Genomic DNA, 19798 nt, shown 5'->3' with positions numbered 1-19798 from the left:
AATTATAAGAATCAAAACATACCACAACTGCATTATCCTTTACTATTTGGTCTTTCATAGGATCATTGGGATACTGGCCACCAAGTCCCTGTTAATGCAGTTTCATTAATCTTAGAATTTTTTTTAAATTACACACATGCAGGTATAAAAGCAAATAACTACCAAAGCATATGTCAAATTATAAATATGAACTTACGATACATTTCAGAAAATATATAAAAATCTACAAAACAAAATTTAAAACATGCACAACTACATTAAAACAATTCTTTTGAATTTAAAAAAAAATTACAAAAGCTATCCCTAATAAGAGGAAAATTTCGGAAACTGGAAATAACTATTTCCATATTTATCGTCCTCATTTGTAACCAGAAAGTACTAAAGTACATAATTAAACTATGTTCATAGCAGACGAATACTTTCTATATCACAAAACAGAAAATTTTAAGAACGAATCTTAATTTCTTACATTGTTTACTCAAAAATAAAAATAAATTGCAACTCTTCTATAAATCTATAGTATCAAACTGGTTTAAATGTTTTTTTTTTTTTTTTATATATTTATATTGAAATAGCAATTTTAGGAGTCTAGAAAGAATATTAACCGACTGAATAAACAAAATTTTCATTTATAACATACATTTCATAAACAGGTTCAAAATTAAAAACACTGAATGAACAAATTAGACATTTTGGGAGCATTTTATTGTTGCATTTATTACACCAGATTGCATTTATTACAGCTTTGTTTTCAAGTTTCTTTCTTTTTTTGTTTGTTTGCTTTTAACTGTAATTTGAAAATTATTCACAAAATAGAATGTTAGTTAAGAAAAAAAAAAATCTAAAAAAATACAATCTTCTAATACAAAATAATTGTTAAATAACTTTTCACAGTAAAAGAAAATAGTAAAAAAAAAACCACCACAATCTGTTTAATAGAAAAAATAATGCTTGTAGATTATTTGTGTGAAGAAATATGTTTTACAATCATGAGATAAACATTGAATGAAAGGAAAGTGGGTAATAATTGTTCTTGCAACATGTATTAGAGCAGATTTTGAAAAGCTATCAAAAACTTTACATGCACCAATTTTTTTAGCAGCAATAGATAACGAAATTTTTAATATATATGAACCATACTCATCTATGTATTTATGATCAGAAAAACCACTGAAATAAAACCGAAAGAAAAAATTAAGAAAAACACGGAAGAGAAAATCTTTCATGAAGACAACTATAACCACAAAATTCAAATAACATTGATAACTTCTTGTAAACAGGTAATAGCTTCTTGAGATTTAAAATCAATACTATTAAAATAAAAAAAACACAAGCTTTCATTTCTCATAAGTATTTTTTAACAGTTAGAATATATTACTGCTGAAAACGAAAATTCCCAAGTACTCCCAGAAGTGCTATTAAAATGTCTAATAGAAGTCAAATAATTTTTGTGCTCATAGTATCAAAAACGTTTTTAAGCTTAATTTTGCTTTCATACTTAATTTATACAAATCATATACTTGGCAACTTAAGAGAATACATACAAGTTTTTACTTTAAAATGTTTTAAAAATCAAGATTTTGGATTTTATTCAGTCTTCAATTGGTTTCCAACTAGTATATTATACAACAGTTAATCTTCAATTGACTTTCTAACAAGTAATGCAGTTTATTTATTTCAATAAAATTTTTATGTAAATAAAAGTATTTGGAAAAAAATCTCTTTTAACTGAGTACTATTCAATTTTAAATCTCCAATTAAATTTTATTGCAGCAAAGTTCAAAAAACAGAAAAGATTTGATACATTTCATACCTTATTTTTTTAAATATTAAAAATCATTTTCGTCATTCATCTCTTATATAACAACATTCATACACAACATGAAATTAATTAAAAGAGATACTGGATCTATAGCATATGCAAAATTTAATTATAATAACATCAGTATTTAAAACAGAAAAAAAAAAGTTTTTATTCAAAAGAAAAATATATTCATTGTTTACTTTCAAAAAATTGCAAATAAATTTTCTGCTTATTTGTCATTGCATTACATATTTTAGTGCTCTTCATACTAAACCTTGTTTTTATAACAGAAAAATTATAATTTTAGTTGCATCACTTACATTCATTGCATTCTAAATAATGTCTATTAAATCCTTTATTGGTTTGATTGATGTCTTGTTCTACAGAAAGTGTGAAAAAACAATGCCATCAGTAAGAAATATTACAGTTCTATTCTCTCAAAATTACTCCTTTACCCATTCATATCAAGAATTCTTTTTTAAATAATTGTAAAATACATTTTGATTTATTAAATTCTTTTAAACTGATGTTTAAAAGTTGCATCATTTTAACTACTACGAAGTATTGCCGTATCAGTAGCACTATATATGTGCATAAAAATTCAAGAAAGCCCACTTCCATGAAAATGATAGAAAAATCAGGACATATTTATTCATATGACATAAGATGAAATATAAACAAATTCATATGTTGGATGACATAACAGCATTCAATGCCTAGTCTTTGTGATTCTTTCTAATAGCTTGAATATACATGGAAAGACGCAACAGAACAGACAGGTAAAATTTAAAAAAAAAAAAAAAAAAAAGTAAGAAGCATTACTTTTATAGGTTGTTTTTTAGAATAATATACTTCCTCCAATTTTACACTTACTGATACTATTTTGGCCATATCATTTAATTTTTTAAAAAAAGTCCAGAGGTCTGATTGATTTCTCAAGATCAAAAAACCGTTTTGGTAATTGTTAGGTTTCTAAGCTTACAACACCATTTTAGAGCATGATTATGACATCTTAAAAAATACAATTGTACAAAGAATACATACATATGAGCATATACACAGATAAATGACAAACGACATTTTATTTTAACTTCAATCTATTTGGTGTAGGTTTGATATTTGAAATATAATGTTTAATAAATAAAATGTTTGAAATATAATGAGTAAAACATGACAAGTGGGATTAGTTTATAGACAAAGCAAAAATTTTACTGTAAAAAAATGTCAAACTAACTGCCCTCTGAGAAAAGGTCTCTCATTTAAAGACTGCCCATCTAAAGCAATCGATTTGTAAGAAAATCTTCAAAGACGATTACATAAATTTCTTATAATAACAATAATTATGAATATTTTAGATTCGTAAGCATTTTTATTTGTATATTAAGAAATTTAAACTATTTAAACACAAGACTATTAAACATTAATTAAGACTATTTAAACACAACTATTTTCAACAAAAATTATTCTGAACTTTATCCTATATATGTAATTTCAAAAAATACAAATATTAATTAAATATAAAAACTTGTGAAAAATAAATATAGAACACATTTAAATTATTAAAATTTAATATATATTTTAAATTAATAAATTTTATTGGTTATATTTAATAATCCAAATTATTAATAAAGATTAAAAATGTCTCATTATTTTGAACAATTTTTTTTCAAAGTTAGTAGTGTCCATTTGCTTTAGTCATAAAAATTTGGGAGGTTTACTTCACCATAAAGAATGCTGTATATTTTAGACATTTAGCATGCTTTCTGCAAAAAGTTACACTTTGCACATTTCAAATAGAGAAATTGATGACAATGTTCTCATCTCATAATAGCTTCAGAATGTACATTTTGATACATACAGAAATGAATTTAATTATTATAAAAAATCATTACTTCAAGGATATTGGACAGGGCTGCCAATCAAATCTAGGGAATAAAAAAAACTTCACTGTGTTTTCTCTGAATGTATATGCCGTATAAGAGGAAGTGCATGAATAGCACTCATTTGCTAGTTACAAGACTCCCCCCTAGAACTATAACTCCCTTGTTTTTATCAGTGGAAAAAGCAAAGAGAAGCAAGCAACAATTCAACATTGCCTGAAATAATAGTATATTAAATTAATGATAATATTTATATACAGAAAAAGCAATTCCTCTTAATTATTGTTGCCTAGAATTTTGCAAGACAAATTGGCATGTTAAGGGGGGGGGGGGTGATAATTTACCTCATGCCATAATTTAAAATCATGCAAAAATAAATTTTAAAAAAATCGAAGGAAATAAAACACAAAATAATGTAATCCTGATACACACCATTTAATGATTACTTAACAAAAAGCATTACAATTATTTATTTATTCATCTTTTTGTTGATTCATATATTTGAGTATCAATTTCAGCAGATTTTTTCAGTCATCATTGTCACACCCCCACCCTCTTCTGTAAAAATTTATAAAACTATTTTGTGTTTGTTAGAATCGTTCCCCCCCCCACCTAAAAGAGTTGTGGAATAACCCCCACAAATTTTTTTGTTGTTTCTGAAGAAATACTGTCCCAAATATGTTAAATGGGGCCCTTTTGACTTCACCCTTGTTCTCTGTCTCATATTTTTTTTTTTTTTTTAGTTCACAACTGATTTCTTGCCATAAATGTTCAATAGGGATTAAATCGGAACACTGGGAGGGCTATCAAAATTTTAAGAGTAATATATAATTATATTTGGATTAATCTAAAAAATGAATAATATACAAATAAGTTAAGAGGATCTTCAATTTTCATTTTAAAATAATCCATAACATGTAATAACTACTGACACCAATTATCAGAAGTCCACAAGAAACACAAAATCTTCAGAGATATCAACAAAACATAAACCCAAGGCTCTTTATGATGCCACCTAAATTTCATATTATAATTCCACTCGCAATTGACAAAGTAAAATATTCCAATGCACTTCAATTTCAATTTTTTATAAAATTGAATTCCATTAGAAAAGTTAACGTTATACATTTAGCAATTATTCTAAGATGTCACCACTAATTTTTACAAATGCCAAAACACAGATATATATTGTTACAGATTTTAAAGGTATTACCAGAAAATTAATCAAATCACGATGATATGAACACTGAAAGGTTTTACATGAGTACATCAGAAATATTCATTTAAATTAATGCTAGAATTTAAAATGATTATACAATGGTAAAATAAAAAAACTACCATGTAGCCAAACAGTTTCTTTTCTTTTTTTGTCAAGAAGACAATAATCAACATTAAAAAATAAAATCTGCATAAAGAAAGTCTTTTGTTAAAATTTTATAATCATTTGGAATTTTTGTAAACAAATTGGAAAAAAAGGCACTCACTTTATTATACATAGGCTTCCCATGATATGTTATCATTGTACATTGATCACAATCTAACGTAATGCTGGTATTATGGAAAGATTCTTTAGGATGTTTCAGATTAAAGGATAGATCAGAAACACCTCCCTCAAATATACTGCGAAAGTAACGAGGAATTAAAGTACGTCCAATTGCTGGAAAAAAACAAAAACAATTATTACATTGGGCAAAAAAATTCTGATAACACAACTTATTTAAAGCAAAGGATCTGAGAAGGACATGTGGGGTAGTTTAATGAAAAGTTTTCACTTTTATTTATCGCATTTTAATAAAGCATGGCATTAACATTCATCCAACAGACATGCAGCTAAATTAAAATTAAAAAACAAAAGAATATAAACAGATAAATAGTAAAACCACTTGTATATAAATCCATAAATATTAAAACCTTTAAATTATAAGCCTAAGGATATTAAAACTATTAGTATAGAGATACACACTTTAATCATGACTCAATAGCTAATTGTAAACAGAATAGGTCTATACTTCCAAACAAACAAAAAAATGCTTTAAATGAAATAAAAAAAGCTGCGGAAGAAATTATGAAATCCAGATTTTTATATAATCCTTTAGACCTATTTAGTTAAATATTCTTGACATATTAATAATTTAAACATAAAAAGTTCCACCATTCTACAACCAAATTATGAAATGTTGAATATCATTAGACAATTTGAATTAATTTGAGGATGAAATTATAAATGATGGATGCAGCACCCTCAAGACAGCCATTAAATGGCTTAAATTAATAAATTTCAAAATTCACAACTTCATAAATTTTGGTTGCAGAATGGATATTTTTATTTAAAATTTAATGAGTCAAAATTATGGAACTAAATATAACTAACAGGATTGGAACATTTAAAATAAAATTCAGATTTTACAATTTTCCTTAGTGATACATTTATTGGCCTAACAAGGGGAGTGTACGAGATTGAAAATTGAGTTCGGGATGAGATTATGTATAATGGTACCATACATTTAGAATGTTCCCTCACGAAAATATTAAAGCGAGTCAGTGTCGAGAAAATGGCCTTCAAACTTTCTGCATAACTTATCTATACTTACATAAAGCTCAATGTGTGTGTGTGTTGGAGCTTTACAGAAAAGACCATTTGACCTACAGCTACCAAATTTGGTACGTGTATACTTTGGAGGTCGGGAATGTGCACCTGGGGTCTCTTTTTTTGAAATTTTAATTATTAATTAAAAACTAACTTCCCGCCAAAAAAAATCTTCATTTCCCCACCGCCAAATGAGTAAGGCTTCAGCATTATTTCCCCACGCTAATCAGGCTTAGGCTTAACATTTTTCGGCAGATTCATTCAAACGATTCCATTTATTTTCTTAATGTTTGATGCATTTAAAATTAAACGTTGTTAATTAATCGATCTTTCAGATTCATTCTGAAGTACTTTTGAATTAAAATAAAGCAGAATAAAGGAAATTAAAAATTTCTAATCTGCATAGCGTTACCAGAACTGGCGTAGAAAAATTCACGCATTTGCGTTAACCGTAACTGGAGTTGAAAATTCACGCATGCGCATTGTTTTCTGATTGTTGACATCTATTTTCAAAGGAAGCGGACTTGACAAATTATTTTTAGGTCAGTTGCATGCTTTTGTAATTAAATTATATTTGTTAGTTTAAGTTCATCGTTTTTTAAGTAATTTTTTTTACCTATTTTCGACCGATTATTTTAAACGATTCTGTTTATTTTCTTAGTATTTGATGCATTTAAAATTAAGCATTGTTAATTAATAGACCTGCTCTTGATGAATCTGAAAAAATTTTGTTGACAAGTTAGTTAGTTAGTTGGGGTGTTTTTGGCGCAAGGGCCAGATTTGAGCATGCTGCGATAATAGTATGGTAGAAGTTACTGGTCAAATGGTACGGTGAATTATATGAGTAAAATCAAATGCAAATTTTAAAATACGAAGTGTTCACTATAGTAAACAAATTTAAAAGCGTAAAAAGATTTGCTATTTAAATATGATGATAAAATCCAATTGTTTTCAGAAATGTAAAAATGTTACAATGGGGATTTTCTCCCACTAAGTCACTAATACTCGGAGATGATGCACTAAAAAAGCGTATTCGGTGTTGATTGAAAACAGGGCATTTTGATAGTATGTGAATGACCGTAAATTCGACATGGCACGCTGTACATTTGGGACACCCTTCACCAAACAAGTGTGTGAAACGAGTGTGATCGACGCGGAGTCGAGTTATTTTAACATCATGCTCTCGCACCGGGAAATTCGGCTACAAATTATGTTGACAAGTTCTTGAGATATTCCTTAAATTAAGAAAGATATTCTTTAGTGTCCATAAGGTTTAAATGCTCAGTGACTCTGTTTTCAATAATCATATTATTAAAAAAAAAAATGCTTTTTTGTTTCAGTAAAAAATATTATTATATTAATTGCAGATTAATCATTTCCAATTTAATTTAAAGCATAAATTCTCCAGGAGCTAACAGAAAATTAGAGAGATACAGATTACGTTATGACTGAAGGCCTTTATAATATTATGAGTGAATTGAAATTTGAAGTTTGAAAATATTTTAATGAAGAAGCAATTAAAGTAGGAATTACATAAATATTTAATTATTAAAATTTTAACGAGCATTAAGATTGGCGAACCGGCTGGTCGCCAAAGGCGGCTAGTACACTAATAATGTGTCCCCATTAACAAGAAACCTACAGTATAGTGGATAAGGCACTAGCATTCAGGAGACCCGGGTTCGATCCTGGCCTGGTATTTGTTTTTTTTAATTTTCTAATTTATTTAAAATTAATTTAACAGTTTACAAACAGTTTTAATTAATATGCTTTTCATTTTTTATGCAAAAATAAATATTTATTCTCCTAATTTTTGGATTATAATTTAATTTTTTGAGAAAAAAATTATAAGTGGGAATACATTTTTATACATATTCAGAATTACTTAAATTAAATTAAAAAATTAAACATGGTTTCAATTACTATACTCATTTTTATATGGAAAAAAATAAATGTATTTTCTCTTAATACAAAAGTTATAATTTATTTTTGAAAAGAAAAATAATTATGTTCACGCATATTGTGTGCATCTTGAATTATAACTATAATTTAATTTTTAATTGTTAAAATAATTATAATTATAATTTAAACAAAAATATTTCCAAAAGAATTATTTTAAAATCATTAAAAGTTTCAAATTTTTGGATTTTAATAAAGATAAATTATTTAATAAATCAAGGAAGCTGTATTTATATCGGAAATTAAAAAGAACAGCTGAAATAAATAAAATTATATCGCCAAACATTCAAAATGTTAATAATCGAAAAGAAAAACTAGAAAGCAGGTGTTAAATTATGGAATGCATAGGAAGATGATTCAAAATTTTTATTAACATACGATATGCGTTATGAGCTGCCCAATTTTCTGAGGAAAAACAAATGTTTTTTTTGAAGGTAAATGATATATATACGTGTGTGTGTGTGTGTGTGTGTGTATGCACATTATATATATATATATATTATATTATATTATATTATATTATATATCGATTCCTTTAAGGTTTCTCTTGTGGATAATGAATGAATGATGAATTTTGCAAGATGTCAAAATATAACTTGCTTGAAATGTTTTTACAATAATTGCCATTTTCTCTGTTGTATATAATAAAAAAAAATTAATGAAATATTTTTATGATGTCGGTAATTTAATTAATATTTATCATCATTTAATTTATATATATAATCATTTTTCGTACTTAAAAATAAAATTATAATTCAATTATTAAATGAATATTTATTTTTGAGAGAGATTTATTTTTAAAACAATCATTTTTGATTGATGGAAAGAGTTACATATTAATTAAAAATGTCTGTAATTTTATTTAAATAAGTTTTTAAAAGAAAAACGTATCATATCTCATTTTTTTAAAATCATAATTCAGGTGTTAAGAGAAAATACGTTTATTTTTCTATACAAAGTTTAGTATCATATTAATTGAAACCATCTTTAACTTAAGTAATTCTGAATATGTAAAAAAATGCATTTATACCTATAATTATTTTTCTCCCAAAAATCTAAAACATATTCATTAAAACTGTTTGTAAATTGTTAAATTAATTTGAAATAAATTAGAAAAAAAAAAACCAAATAAAAAAATGCAAGTCCAGGATAGAACCCAGGTGCCTTATCCACTATACTATTGACGCCTCGTCAACAACGACACATTATTAGTATATAAGCTACACCAAAAGTTTGAGGGCCTTTTTCTGATTTTTTTTTTTATTTCTTCTGATTATTGCGTTTTAATATTTTCGTAAGTGAATATTCTAAATGTATACTACTACCATTATACCAATTTTCATCTGAACTGTATTTTCAACCTCATGCCCTTCCCTTGTAAGCCTCATAAAAAACTAATCTATTTTATTTAAAGCATTTTTTCAAATAGAAGTATATGCCCCTCCAACAGTTAATAAATTAGGAATTAACCTATTATTAGAAGAGACATTTTGTAGAAACTCCTGTAGGAACCTATCATCTGTAGCATCTATGCGATGCAGACACAGGTATATACAATATGGGATTGAAAGTCATTACTCCTAGAGTAATGAATTTTTATGAATATCTCCAGGAAGTTAGGGTAATTGTATTTGAACTTCGACCTTACAAAAAATATGTTTGAACTTGCATTTTACCATTAAGATTCGGTCGCAGGATATTTCTGCATGAACTGAATTGAAACCGATGAAGAGAATTCTAGCTTGCCTGTTTCACAGAAAGCCGATAATGATTTAAAACTTTCAGCAGAGATTTTAATTGCTAAGACGCTTAGATACATTTTTATACTGATAGCAGGTATATTCAAAAAGATATAAAGATGGGCAAAGAATGTGTTACGGATTTTTCAAAAAAATCCCAAATATTTTCGTAATTGTTAGTTTATAAAAATTTAGAATTTGGAACAGCATTTTATCAAACTTATAGAACATATGGGACAATATTATTAAAGCATTATATTAAATTTTGAAATGAAATGTATAAATATTCCAGAAAATACGAGTTAATTTTAGTGAATAAATATTAACAGCACATGTAAAAAATAAAACACTTTTCTTTTCACAATTTTAAATATTGGTCCATTAAAAATTTGTTCCAAATGCTTATATCAAAACTCAAAAACTAGAAGATATATTTAAAAAAGAAATCTGATGAATCTTCCAAAGTTTCAAAGCACCCTGGATTTAAAACAAACATTCCACCCAATACTTAAATGCCTACTAAATCTCAATCTCACAGGCATTGTGATGGGAAGTAAATGAATTATACCTGATTTTTATATATAACAACAAATAAGGTTTGACAGGCTCGGAATGAAAAGTAATTTTCTCATATGCTAGCTCAGCATATTTGGTAATCTAGAGCATTTTATTTGCAACTATAAAACAATGTGAGCTAAAAAGCATTCCTAGATGACAACCATCATATATTTAGAAAAACTTCCACAAAGTTGATGTCAGAACAATACAATTCTCCAAATGAGTTATAATAGTCAATTTTTTTTTTTAATTGAAAGGAATAGCAATATTTAGAAATATCCAGACTATAAAAAATTATCATATTACTTCTTACAGCTGAAGTCTAAAATTAAAGGGCTTTTTTTTTTCAACATTCTAAATCTCTATAAATAAAAATCTGCTTTTTAATTCACATGAAAAGGAAAACACACTTAGGTTTTTGAAAAATTACCAAAAAATGTGATTAAATATTTTACAAAGAAATAAAAATGATTTAACAATTCCAAACTTTAATAAATCATGGAAACAAATTCAAAGAAGTCAAAAAAGAGTCAAGTCTGTGGTCAGATGAAAAAAAAGAGGAAAAATAAAGTCCACATTTTTATTTATTTAATCTTTAGCCAGCACAAGAAAATATATTGCACTGTCTCAAAATTTAACACTTATCAGGTGATGATTCTTATTCAAAGTATCATTTGAAAGTACAAAAAAACCAATGTTTATCACAAAGTTAAAAGAGATAAATCACAAGACTTAACGATTTGTTGAAGCAATTATACTGTTTTGAAGTTCATTACAATAAAAAGTATTGTTACAAATTCTGTCCAAAACTTTAAAAAGTTTAAATTAAAGAAAAAAATGCATTCTTCAAATAAATTTGGTAAAATTGAAAAATAATTATATATATATATATATATATATATATATATATATATATATATATATATATATATTAAAACGGCATCCAAATGATTCTTGTGCGATGTTATGATGAAAACACACTAAATTTCTACTTATTTTTAATTAAATCCTTTTTAAAATCTGTACTTAGCAAGCCAAATTTCACAAGTTTAGGCTGTATGTTTCTCTATCAGTCAGGACATTTCATTATATATAGAAAGAAAGAGATTTTACTAAGAAACTGAAAAAAAAAAAATGTGTAAGAATTTAAAAAAGAAAGAAAAAAATCAGAAACCATTAAAAATCAATAAAATCTGAACCTTAATGTGGAAAAGTCCCAAAAACTTAAAAAAATTTCTTTTATGTATAAAAACTGAAATTTGTCGAAATTAGTCCAAGAAATAATAATTTTCAAAAGGATGAGAGAGAAAAACATTGTGAAAGAAATTGCAAACATTGAAAACATTTGGCTTCAAATTAAAATTTTACTGCAATGGATATCAGAATCGACTAACATAATTATGCACTGTAAAGGAATTTAATTCAATACAGCATACTAAAACCCCTTTGTCATTCAAGGAAATGATCTAAAACAATATATAAACAAAAAGCAATAAGCACATGTGTAACACCAAGAGGTTTCAATACAATAAGAATAAAAGTAATTAAATGCCCCCAAATTTATGTGCATGATTCGAGTACATTATTAGTATACTCTGACATTCAATACATTTATCTCTTTTCAACACCAAATACATTGTGTTTTATTCTTATTTTCCATCCATCCGAGACCAATCCATGTATTCTTTAACAACCCGTAAAGGGGCAAATATACATTTATTAGGCCTAAATAAAATTGTACATAATCTAAAACATTAAAAATTAAAGAAGTTTCAGCATTTTTCGAGTCATAACAAGTTAAACACAGTCCATATTTTACACTGCCCCTTTAGAATAATCGTTCTAGTATTTCATTATACAGAAATGACCATTGTTAAAGAAAAAGAAAAAAAACATTAACTTAAAATGTGTTGATACCCTTGAATCTATCTATGGAATCTCCAACAAAATTTTTTTTTTCTTAATACTGATAGTAGACAAAGCTTTAAGACTATGCTTTCAATTACAAAATAAGACTATCTGCTTTGTACAAAAATTAAGCCCTTTTGGGAAAATTAAGCCCTTTGACAGGATTTCTTACGGAGTTATTTCAAATTTAAGCAATTTCCATAATGCTATGTACCATTCATAAACTTGAATCTTGGTTATAATGAATTCCATAAAAGGTTATAAATATTCAAAATACACTTTCATGTTTATAAATAAAATTAATAAACTGCATATGAAAGTTAATTATATAAAAATATAGACACAGAATAGGACTCCCTTACATAATATTTTATAATGTATTTCAACTAAAAGAAAGAAGAAAAGACAGATGTGTTAATCAGTGCAGATAAGGTAATTATACTTACTATATCTTTTTGGTCCATCTTCTAAACAAAATGTCAGAGTTAAAGTTGCATCGTCTTCAAAAAATTCTGTAGCAAAAGCATCCCACCAAAGACTATCACTATCCTAAAATAAAATAATCCAATTTTAGATATTATAAATAATTGCACATTTCTAACTTATATGGTATGATTTATTTTTTAACCCAAAACTGAGAAAGCAACAATACTATCAGCCATTAAAGGAAAAAAATATATATATGTATTCAAATTTTAGTAATAAAAAATTTAAATGATAAATACTTTTCTTTCAATGAAACATCAAATAGCATTACAACGTTGAAAGAAAAAAAAAGAATAAAAATCAAATTTGAACAGCAGCCCTAAATACTTTAAACCATGAATAAGCAAACTCTTTTAGGGGAACCAAGTAAAACTTAATGCAAACAAGGGTCATTATGCTTATGCACGCATGTTCCATATCCTCTAAACAGTTGGGCCAGATATCAACCAAACTCAGCGAACTTACTGATTAAGAAAAGAGAAAGAATACTGTCAATTTTTCTAAATGAAAAACTTCATTAAATATTCAATTAATTAGAAATCAAGCAAAATGTTGCAGTTTTTCTGCAAATAACTTCAAAGCAAATTATCTTGCAAGAAATAATTTAATACCGTCCTAAAATTCCAAATTTATCTTTTACCTGATTCCTTTCTTTGCAATCTTTTCTTGTACTGTTATTCTTTTAAAAACTAATGCAGACAATTGAGTTCCTCTACCACTATTTTTTTTAAATTCTTTCAAACTTTTTAAATTTTTTTTATTGGGTTGATGTAATTAATTAAAAAAAACTGACATACTCTTCATTTTCAAGAGATCACAAGTGACCAAAGCAATCGATCTAGTGTTATAGAATAATAAAACAATGATGTGTAATAATTTATACAAAATTAATTCTTACAATAAAAATAGCATACGTGATCAATCAATATTTCAATTCTGAGTAACATCAGATTTATTAACTAGTTTTATAAAGCTCAACATGGACTAAAAAACATTATAATAAAAAAAATTCAATATTAAAGCAATAAATGGTTGCTTGAATGCATTTTTAAATGCTATATATTGATATATATATATATCACATTTCTAAAGATTATAAATTTGTATCACTATTTTAAAATTTGAGATGTATCAGAAAGAACCTCTAAGAAGATTGCTTCTAGGAACCTTAGTTTGCACAAAACATACATTTGAAAATTTCTAAATCTCCATTCTATATAAATAAAGACAGCAGTTTTCATATGAAGAAATACAGCAGTTTTCATACTAAGCAATACAGTAATTTTCATTTTCCTAGACATTATATTATGTTGCAACTTGACCAGATAGAACAGAAAGTATGTGTCTAAACAAAATGAAAAGGAGAAAATTCAATTTTCTTTCAATTTGCATAAAATGTCCCGAAAAATAATAACCTTTTAATCGAATAATTTGTTTATTAATTCATTTAATTTATAATAATTTATCACTATATTCTAAATATTCTCTTAATTTCACTCCAATTAATTGATTTTACTAACTGATTTCAATTTACATTAAAGAATTTTCTTCATAAACATAACTGTTTTCCTTGCAACTTAGTTCAAGCATTTGAACCCATAAGAAACTTATAATTTTTTTTCATTCTGTATAAATTATTCCCTTATATAGATAAGTCAAATAATACTTTTCAGATGTATCAGACAAAATTATTTACATATTATAGCCATATATTAGCCAATAAGCTTAAGTTGCCAAACAAAACTGTTTGTTTATATATTATATATGTCATCCACACAACACACATAAAATGCTTAGTATACTTAGCGAGTTCTTAATGATAATACACTATTTTAATAATTACTACACTAATTTAATTAGATAAAACTATTTTAATTAATTGAATTTACTTATCAGTTGACTGATTAAGTTAAATGATTTCACTCCATTCAGGTGGCACCATCTGGTAGTGAATTTAAGAAAAAATTAATTTCAGCTGCCCTTAATAATAATAAATTAAAAATTAGCCATGAGAAAGTACAGAAAAATTCAAATAATTTTCTACATTTTAACACACTAATAAAAGTGTTTTTAAAACTTTTTTTTTATTATTAATCAATCATTTCTTTTATACTTCTCTATTGCATTTATACAGATTAACACTGCTGCACTGAAAATTAAAATGATTATGTATTGTAAGGTTAAAATAAATATCCATGTCGGAAATTATTTTCTACTGAATGTTCAGCAAAATGTTTATGGCATATCTAAAATAAAAAGTCGTATAATCATTTGCTCTTTACTAGTATATAAAAAAAAGTATTTCAGTAGAAATTCCAAAATTTATACTCTGTTTCTAATAGAAAAAACAAATCAAAAACCATTTTATGCTTGTGTGACAAAAGAAAAGTATTTTTTATCAACTAAAAATATTGCAGTTACAAGTAATCTACTGCATTTTATACTGGTCCACAAAATAAACTTTAAAGAGCGAATTTAAGCTCTGGTATTGCAACAGAAATCATCAAAGTGTAAAAAACAATTTACTCTATCGCATATATACAAATATCAAAATTTTTAAATAAGAATATAATTAGCACAAATTCTTTAATAAATTGACTATCATGAAATTACCAGCTCTATTGTCTATGATTCGTCTGGCATGTCAAAGACATATTACAACCTGCTGAGTGAAACGACATAACTCATACCTTAAGAATTCAACTAAGGTTCCTTGAAACTATCTTTACTTAATTGCAAGTCAAGGCTTTTTAAACCAGGAGCAAATAAGACCACACAAAATAAAGGTTACTGAAATTTTGCAAACACTATAATCTTTAGAATCAACACTTATACATTGAAATTACATTTTAAAAAATGATACAAATTATTAAAAATTCCATTCAAATTCAACTGCAATCAAAACTGTTTTAAAGTAATTTTTTTTTAATTCTTCATTTTTTAATCTCAAATTTTAGGTTAGTGAAAAAGTTTCTGCAATAAAATAGCATTTCCAATTTCATTTCCAACATCTCTGAAATCATGCAGTTCAAGAGTATATTATTCAAATTAAAACCACAATACTAAAAAGATTATGCACATGCAACAAAATACAATAAGGGATGAGAGAAACTAGTCTTTCAAGACTCCCCACCCCCTCTTTCTCTATAAAGAGATGGAGACCCACTTATGGTTGCAATTATTATTTAGAGAAGAAAATAATCCAAAACTCAATTTCCCCTGAAGAGTGGAGGCATTAAAGGAAAAATTGTCTGATTCTATTGATGAATTAAACTATCAAGTATAAAATTAAATGATTGACTAAATTTTTACATAGTAAAAAAGTTAATATTACAATTCTACAGCACTAATACATTAATTGAGTGCTACATATTAATGAAGTAGGCATGAAGAATGACAAACAAGTTTAATTTTAAAGATACACACATAATAGTGTGAGTTCAATGCTACAATTTTCTAAATTAAGATTCTATCAACATTTTCAAACTATTGACACAACTATTACAAAAGACATTTTGATTTAAAATACTAAATTAAGATTACAAATCACCTAATAGATAATTGTAAAAGTGCCTATGTATAAAGAAATAATATTCATTTAAATTCCAATGAACAATTTCAATTGGCTTCCCCTGATAATTACTGAATCAGAGCTGCAGGCGAATTTGAAAAATTTTTGATTTTAAGTTTATTTATAAGTAGATATTCTTTTATTTTTTCTAATACCTCAGAGTAACAAAGAAACTGCATTTATGCATCAGATAAATTTATTTAGATAGAAAAAAGTTATAAATAACAGAATTTGAAGATTATCTGATATTAAACAACTAAAAAAATAAAATTTTTCCTTGATGCCATAGCTACATGATGATACCATAAATCAGTTATCTAATGATCACTGATTTAAAATCAATTTGCTTACAATAAATTGCAATTGGATAGTTTTAGGCAAGATCCCTAAATATGTGAAATTAACCAGAGAAGAGAAATTGTAACTCTTCCCTTCATTTTTTTTTACTAATATTTTAACAAGACAGTTATTGACGCCTTTAAAGAAATATTTATAGCATTTGTTCATTCAAATGGCAATTCAATGTAGCCTTTCCTGAATTACTCTACTTTAAAAATTTATTTCAGGAAGGTATTTTAAAACATATTGACAGTAAAAAGTACAAAATTAGTTGGTAACTTGATCAGTAACTGACATCCTTCCACACTAATTAGTTTATTTTTGGAGAATAATAGAAATTTATATGATAGAACAATCTTTCATACAAAACATGTTCATAAGGATTGTTGAAAAAGACTAGGCAAACTGTAACTATACAGAAATCTCAATTCTCATCTTATGAAAAAATGATAAATAAAAGATAGTAAATAAAATACTAAACAAAGCACCTAATATTGAATGAATAATTATTCTATTATATCAAAGAATTATATTGACCAGCTTAAGAAATCTAGTTTGATTTCAAAATTAAAAAATATGTTTAATAAACCATGATTATGAAAAATCACTTTCTTAAATTATTTTGTTGAATTTAAAAAAATGATATTATATTAAACACTTTTTCAGTATGGGTTAAATGGGAAAAACTATTCTTTTTACTATCTAGTCTGTAGATATCTTGATTAATGATATCTTACTTCTCTTGCTGTTTACAGTTCGAGAAACTTTTAACATAGCTGAATTCAGTAATTCATAAACTTTTCCTGCTCAAATCTGAAATTGAATATCAGCATGAAATTATTTTTAAAAGTTAACCATTTAATCATTTCCAAAATATTAAAAATTTTATAAGTAAAACTTTTTTTTTCTGCTGATTTATTCAACACATAAATCTAAAATCTTCTTCCCCTCACTAAGATTATCTAAATTCAAATCACCTAATCAGTTAACTTTCTGTACTTCACAAAAATACTGAAACGGCACTTTATTATCTAAAGCATTCTAATAAGGAGAATCCTTTTTTTAATAAAAATAATTGATATCTTTTGTTCTGCTTTTCTTTACTTGGAGCTAGGGTCTCCCTCCACATTTGGATGTTTCAATAACTATAATCGGAAAATGGACATCGCCTGAACTTATATTGTAAATTTTAAATACTGGATTGTTATGGAGTCTATTTTACTTCAATAATTAAGTAGATTTGAAAAAAAAAATCAAAATATTCTCAGTAGCCATATAATTAGAAACTTATAATTGATTTCCTGAGATTCCACACCCTATACCTACACCCAGTTAATATCTTGACTTCTAAACCTAGGGTAAAATAAGAGAATCTGGACACTCATTATAACAAAACTAATTTGCTATGTATTTAATTAATGCAGTTAAATATGCAATGAAAGTAAAGCATTTGAAATGACTTACTTTAAAGGCTTATTCAGCTAAGAAAGATGATATTTCATTGAAACTATTAAGATTATAAATAAATGTTTAACTAATTAAACTTACAATATAGCTTATAATAAGATTCTGTACAAAAATTCCAACACCAAATTCAACAGCTGAGAGAAATCTTTCACAGTTTTAAGGATTTAGGAATGCTAGTAGAACACTATTTTGCTTAGAAAAAACTCTACAAAACAGTATGCATGAAAAGTATTACTTACTTTTTATAAAGGAAGTATACCTACAGAAATTTAAGAGACTTACATAAAAATAAGAGGAATCTATTTTCAAAAAGAAAATGAATAAATAAGGCTGAACTGAAAAGAATATAGGAGAAAAGAGAATTTTTCCTTTGGAAATAGTCGAAAATTCAAATAATGCATTAACTTATTTTAAACACTAATTTTTTTCTGGAAAATAAAAAAACTAATGAGTTGAATAATTTTGTTGCAAAAATCAAATAAAAGTTTGCATAAATTCAAATACTATCTGTTTCATTCATTTGAAGTGATTTAATAGATATTTCAAATTAGAAAAATGTATAATATGAATGAAAGATTGTCTTAAAACTACAAGTTTATTGAACAAACATATTCAATATATATGCATACTTTTATTACCAACAATTAAATCATAACTCTGACTTCATAATAAACTTTTCATTGCCATTTAATGCAGATTTATCATCTAAATAATAAATAATTTTTTAATTCAAGAAAACAAAGAGCTGGATTATTATGGCAGAAAAACTTAATGAAAACTTGCATTACTGCGTGCAGCAATTTCATTGAAAACAAAACTTTTAACTATGCTTAAATAACTGATTTTTTTTCAAAGCTTTCAGAAGGAGGGCAAAAATACCAATACACAATATATAAGTTTTAAATCTTACCACTACTATAAATGCAGATTTTCAGGGATCAATATTCCAAAATTTATTGCTCTGTGATCCAGCAATTGGAAAAATCTACATTTCTTGTTAAACTGGCATTGTTATTAAAGAGTATTTAACTATTCTGTATCCATTTTACTTACTATTCTAATAATTATCCAACAATTTTCCATATGGAATTACTTTAGCCCAATGCATGGACAATGAATTATTAGCCTATTATTTATTATTATTTCCAATCATTATTCTTTTGATAAAATTGATAATAAGAAATCATAGAAACAATAAGTAATTGAAATTTTCATTCTATTAGCAATAACTGTTGAATCTGTAAGTTGTCATGCTATATTATACATTTTTAAAAATGTTGAATTTACTCATATGACTTCTTATGAAGAACCAATGCTAATATTAAAATATAGTGGAAGGATCAAATAGCTTGTCACTTAATTTATTTATTTATTATTCTTTTTTAATAGAAACAGTTTTAAAATTTTAAAAATCTCTCAGATTAAGATCAAGTTTATGGTCATCTTCCGATAAGGTAAGTAAAATTTGGAAAGGTTTGGGGTTTTTATAGCACAAGTCCA

At 25.9% G+C, this 19798-nt stretch overlaps 1 protein-coding gene across 4 annotated transcripts in view; it reads right to left on the bottom strand.

Annotated features, from left to right (window-relative positions):
- The window catches only part of LOC129960381 (LIM domain-binding protein 2-like), a 363994-nt gene that overhangs the window by 17030 nt on the left and 327166 nt on the right, over positions 1-19798 (bottom strand). For all 4 annotated transcript variants that reach the window (XM_056073793.1, XM_056073795.1, XM_056073792.1 and 1 more), the window contains 3 exons: positions 12882-12984; positions 5169-5341; positions 23-88 (listed from right to left, as the gene is read on the bottom strand). In XM_056073793.1, the coding sequence (XP_055929768.1) occupies positions 23-88; positions 5169-5341; positions 12882-12984 (342 nt within the window). The remainder of the gene's footprint in view (positions 1-22; positions 89-5168; positions 5342-12881; positions 12985-19798) is intronic.

This window comes from Argiope bruennichi, chromosome X2 (assembly GCF_947563725.1).
Source record: "Argiope bruennichi chromosome X2, qqArgBrue1.1, whole genome shotgun sequence".
NCBI lineage: Eukaryota > Metazoa > Arthropoda > Arachnida > Araneae > Araneidae > Argiope > Argiope bruennichi.
The sequence above is the reverse complement of the archived record's forward strand: the minus strand, read 5'-3'. Positions and strand labels throughout refer to the sequence as shown.